The 3,441-nt window shown below is 39.1% G+C and overlaps 1 protein-coding gene across 1 annotated transcript; it reads left to right on the top strand.

Annotated features, from left to right (window-relative positions):
* The first annotated feature begins 264 nt into the window (after positions 1-264).
* Positions 265-1,173, top strand: LOC149244873 (uncharacterized). Its single transcript, XM_089436363.1, has one exon. It carries the CDS (start codon positions 265-267, stop codon positions 1,171-1,173), a length of 909 nt encoding a protein of 302 aa, XP_089292489.1.
* Positions 1,174-3,441: the final 2,268 nt, after the last annotated feature.

The raw sequence follows: 3,441 nt of genomic DNA, 5'->3' as shown, positions 1-3,441 counted from the left end.
CAGCAAGCATGGACCACCGCGCAGGCGTTAGAAATTCCTGATCAGTGGCAGGACGAATGGATGGAGTATACGGATGCTCTCACACAAGCTCACATCAGGCTCACAGAAGGACCTGATGAAATTATATGGGCCTTTGCCAAGCATGGAGCATACGTCCCGAAGCTAGGATATTTAAGGCTCATGGAACCTTACAGGCCCCTGGATATCCATTCCACCTGGAAAGTGCTCTGGAAACTTAAGTCGGCTCCTCGCACGTGATTACTAATGTGGAACATTCTATTTGACAAAATTCCTACAGGCACCAATCTCATGAAGAGATCCTTTTACAGACCATTTCGCTGCCACTTATGCCAAGGGGAGGAAGAAAGCACAGATCATTTGTTCTTGAACTGCAGCACTACTCTACAATTTTGGCATGCCCTCACCACACACTTCCCGCATTTGAAAAATTGGCAAGGTAATAACCTTATCGATGCATGGGGAAACTGGTACCAGAATCACTCGAGGAAATCTATCAACATTCTGCTGCTGGCCTGCTGGGCTGTTTGGATAGCACGCAATCAGGCTATCTTTAATCTCAAAGCCCCACACTGGCCCACTATATTACACCATACGAATGCAGACTTTAACATGATACCTGAAGAGGAATCCACAGCCCCACCTCGTATCATCAGACCTGTGAACATCGACAAGTCAAAGCCATGGGCTTTCTTTGATGGCTCAGCACAAGATGCGGGCTGTGGGGGAGGAGCAATACTCTATCTCAATGAAATGCACTGCTATAAGATACAAATAAACCTAAGCAGAGGCACCAATAATTTCGCTGAACTGTGCATGGCTAAACACATCATACACTTTGCTATCCATAAACAATGCAGACACCTTCAGCTGTTTGGAGACTCTAAAATTGTTTGCAATTGGCTGAATGATGCATCTCATTGCCATGCAATTTCGTTGAGACACATTCTAGATGAAGCTGAAAGACTGACTGCTTCCTTTGAATCATTTGTCTGTCGACACATTTACAGGGAACAGAACACCATCATCGACCAGCTCTCCAAAGAGGCAGCGCACAGACAAGGAGATAACTGGTTGATCCAGGAGGAAATCGACGGAACATATTTCCAGCACTACCACAGACCTTTTGATGATCATATGGGAGATGGGCTATAAGGCCCAAACTTACAGTACCATTTTTGTTTATAGGTTGTATATATTTCCATTGTCTAGTCTTGAGTACAGCTCTATATTTTTGATATTATCAGCATATATATAGCTCTTTGCGCAGAGCATGGACACAGTTATGATCACTACTAGTTTTACTGTTTTGATAATGCTCCCTGCGTGGAGACAACTTGTTTTTTCACTTCCTACATTTACAGACTATGAACTTGACAGGCATAGCTGCCTCCATATGAATATGCTTCGGCATCTACAAAATGTAATTTCTCAATACTAATAGAAATTACTACTTTTTCCCAGGGGAAATTTTTTTTTATTAATTTAATATCTTAAATTAATAAATTATTTTATTCCAACTTTATAACCTATGATAATATTTTATTTTTGGATCATCTAACAACAAAAGTTAATGCTAGCCTTGTAAGTATAGGACATACTAAATGACTAGTTAATTCCAGAAAAGGGTGCATGCTTATGATATTGAGAGCAAAACAAGCTGAGATGGTTGATGTTACTGTCTATATATTCATCCCTCCATCAGTGATCAAATTCTCTTTTTTCATGCATTTTAGGTGTCCCATCCAATCAGCTGGATTCCATTAGGTCATGGATCAACTGATGGTAGTGGTTCATTATCACATTTCCCTCATGACCTTTACCCACTAGCTTATTTTCACAAGTTCAGGTCATTTATAGTCATCTTTTGTCATTACATTTGCAAAAGCCATTTTTAGGGTTTTAGGTATCATTAGGTCTAAGGTTTGCCACCATAGTCATGTAAAAGCTCAGTAATGGTCAGCAAGCACATGAGGAGGTATAATAAGGTCACAAGATCAAAATTTCAATGATGATATACTCAATAAGTGATTTTTCCTCAAAACCCTGTTTCGAGGTAAAACAGAGTTTTTATTTTCTAGGTATAAAAATCTTATGTAATTTTAATTTTTCTATATGTAATAAGTTTAGAGCTGCTACCCTTGGTCACCTTGCCAACTCCAGCCACTGCAAGAAAAAAAACACAAGCATCAATGCATCAGTTTGTCAAATGATTAAGAAAAGTCAATTTCAATGGAAAAACAGAGTTCAAAACCAAAAGTGGCTTTAACATTAGAAAAGTTGGTTTGAGATGAGTAAAAAATTGAAGTCATTCATATTTAAAGTGAAAGAGGTCCTCTTTATCACTTCATTGTGCGAATTTACACTTGGAGAGCAAAAATTGCGATTTGGGAGCCAAGGAGACAAAAACCCTATTTTTCAAGGCAACTTGGCCTAGCGTTGCGCATCAGAGGCAGTGCGCTACACATCAGGCAGGCACTGCGCATTAGAGGCAGAACTATAATGTAATTTTGAACTGGCGCTGTGCATTGGGCCCAGTGCGTCACGCATAAGTCCAGATTGTTCTAAATCATCCCAAATCATGCCATAACCCTCAAATTTGCTATATTTGCCTTCTACAAGTAAGTAATCATCCTCCTAAGGTTGAATTTGAGGTCACATTGGTGTTTTTCATAAATCTTGCATGTGAAAAATGAAATCCTATTTTCTCTTTATTGTTTGAAATCCTATCATCCAATTTTCATCCCATCTTCACAAAAACATCATAAAACCCCTTTTCTCTCTTTTATTACCCTAATACACTCCATTTATCCCATTTTCCCATATCCCACTCCCCTAAAGCAATTATTTCCCTCACCAAACCCTAAATCCATCACTAAACCCTAATTTCCCAAAATCATTCTCTTCACTCTCCAAATTCATTTGCCAAGAGTAAAATCTCTTCATAATCATCACCATTGTCCTCTTTCATCACCATTTTTCATCATACCTTCATCTCATCATTTTCCTAAGACAAGCACTATGGAAAGAAACAGTGACTCAAGCTATGAGGAAGAAACACGAAGTGACAGTTCAGGAGAAAGAAATGTTGGAGACCTCACAAGGGTGGAAAGATAATCAAAGAGGAGCCTATTAGCATTTCTGAACTTCTTGCTTGCCCTCTTGCCACCACTTGTTTCAGATACCAATATTGCTTTGAGTTTTTCTAAGCTAGTTGAGAGGCTTAAGTATCATCATGAATTGGTTCGACAATTTGTCATCAACATGGAGGAAAATATGGTACATCTTGCTGGCATCAACTTCTCTCTTTCACCATCCATTATTACAGAAGCTACTAGGATGCTAGATGTGTGGGAAAGATGGAACAAGAGATAGAATATCAGCAAATAGAACTATGAACCCTACATTAAAGCCAAATATCAT

This window comes from Pinus tabuliformis, chromosome 7 (assembly GCF_031772625.1).
Source record: "Pinus tabuliformis cultivar Carrire ecotype Pingquan chromosome 7, CPIR1, whole genome shotgun sequence".
Taxonomy (NCBI): Eukaryota; Viridiplantae; Streptophyta; class Pinopsida; order Pinales; family Pinaceae; genus Pinus; species Pinus tabuliformis.
Note: the sequence above shows the minus strand (reverse complement) of the source record. Positions and strands in the feature narration are given on the sequence as shown.